Raw genomic sequence first — 677 nt, 5'->3', positions numbered from 1 at the left:
CCAAATCAGCACAAATATTTGAGTAACTTCCACATGATTAAATTAGTAAAGCGCCTGGAAAGTTAAAAAGCAAATCTTCCCTCACTTCTCAAGCCGGAATTAATTTGACCACCGCACCTTCACCATAGTTATAGAATCAAAGCAGTGCCACAGTTAAACCTAAATATCACATACTGACGACAAAGTGTAGCATCTCAAACACAATACCGAAACATGCCGGCGAAGATCTTTCTTCAAATGTGTAAATAAAAATTTCCATTAAATTGAACGAATGCAAGGATAAAAGCAGGTGCATCACACCTGTCAACATGGTTGTGAATAGCTCCGGTGCGAGAAAGATCGGGAGAAATCGCTATACTGTGTGTTGTGCGTGTTTCTTAGCTTGCGCGGAGGGCAAATAATGGCAGGAGGCATATATATAGGGTTAAGTGCGAAAGATATTTATCGTTTTCTTGTGGGACTAAACCTAAATTTTGGATTAATTCATAAAATTATATTTACTTACATATTTTTTTCTCAATGGACAGTAAGACAAATAAGGGAATTATAAAATTATATTTTCCCTTTTTTACTTTTTACAGTTTCCCCCCAAAATTATATCTATTTTGTCATTCTGCCCCTTAATTATGATATATATATATTTTCATCCTCATATTTTAATAAATGTAACTCATTCC

General features: G+C 34.6%; 1 protein-coding gene across 1 annotated transcript in view; it reads right to left on the bottom strand.

The window, feature by feature from the left end:
• LOC105157723 (ubiquitin carboxyl-terminal hydrolase 6) overlaps positions 1–455 on the bottom strand; it is a 7,775-nt gene extending 7,320 nt beyond the window's left edge. The window contains exon 1 of the mRNA XM_011074175.2: positions 301–455. Within this exon, the coding sequence (XP_011072477.1) occupies positions 301–310 (10 nt within the window). The 5' untranslated portion in view covers positions 311–455. The remainder of the gene's footprint in view (positions 1–300) is intronic.

Source organism: Sesamum indicum, linkage group LG3 (genome assembly GCF_000512975.1).
Source record: "Sesamum indicum cultivar Zhongzhi No. 13 linkage group LG3, S_indicum_v1.0, whole genome shotgun sequence".
Lineage (NCBI taxonomy): Eukaryota > Viridiplantae > Streptophyta > Magnoliopsida > Lamiales > Pedaliaceae > Sesamum > Sesamum indicum.
The sequence above is the reverse complement of the archived record's forward strand: the minus strand, read 5'-3'. Positions and strand labels throughout refer to the sequence as shown.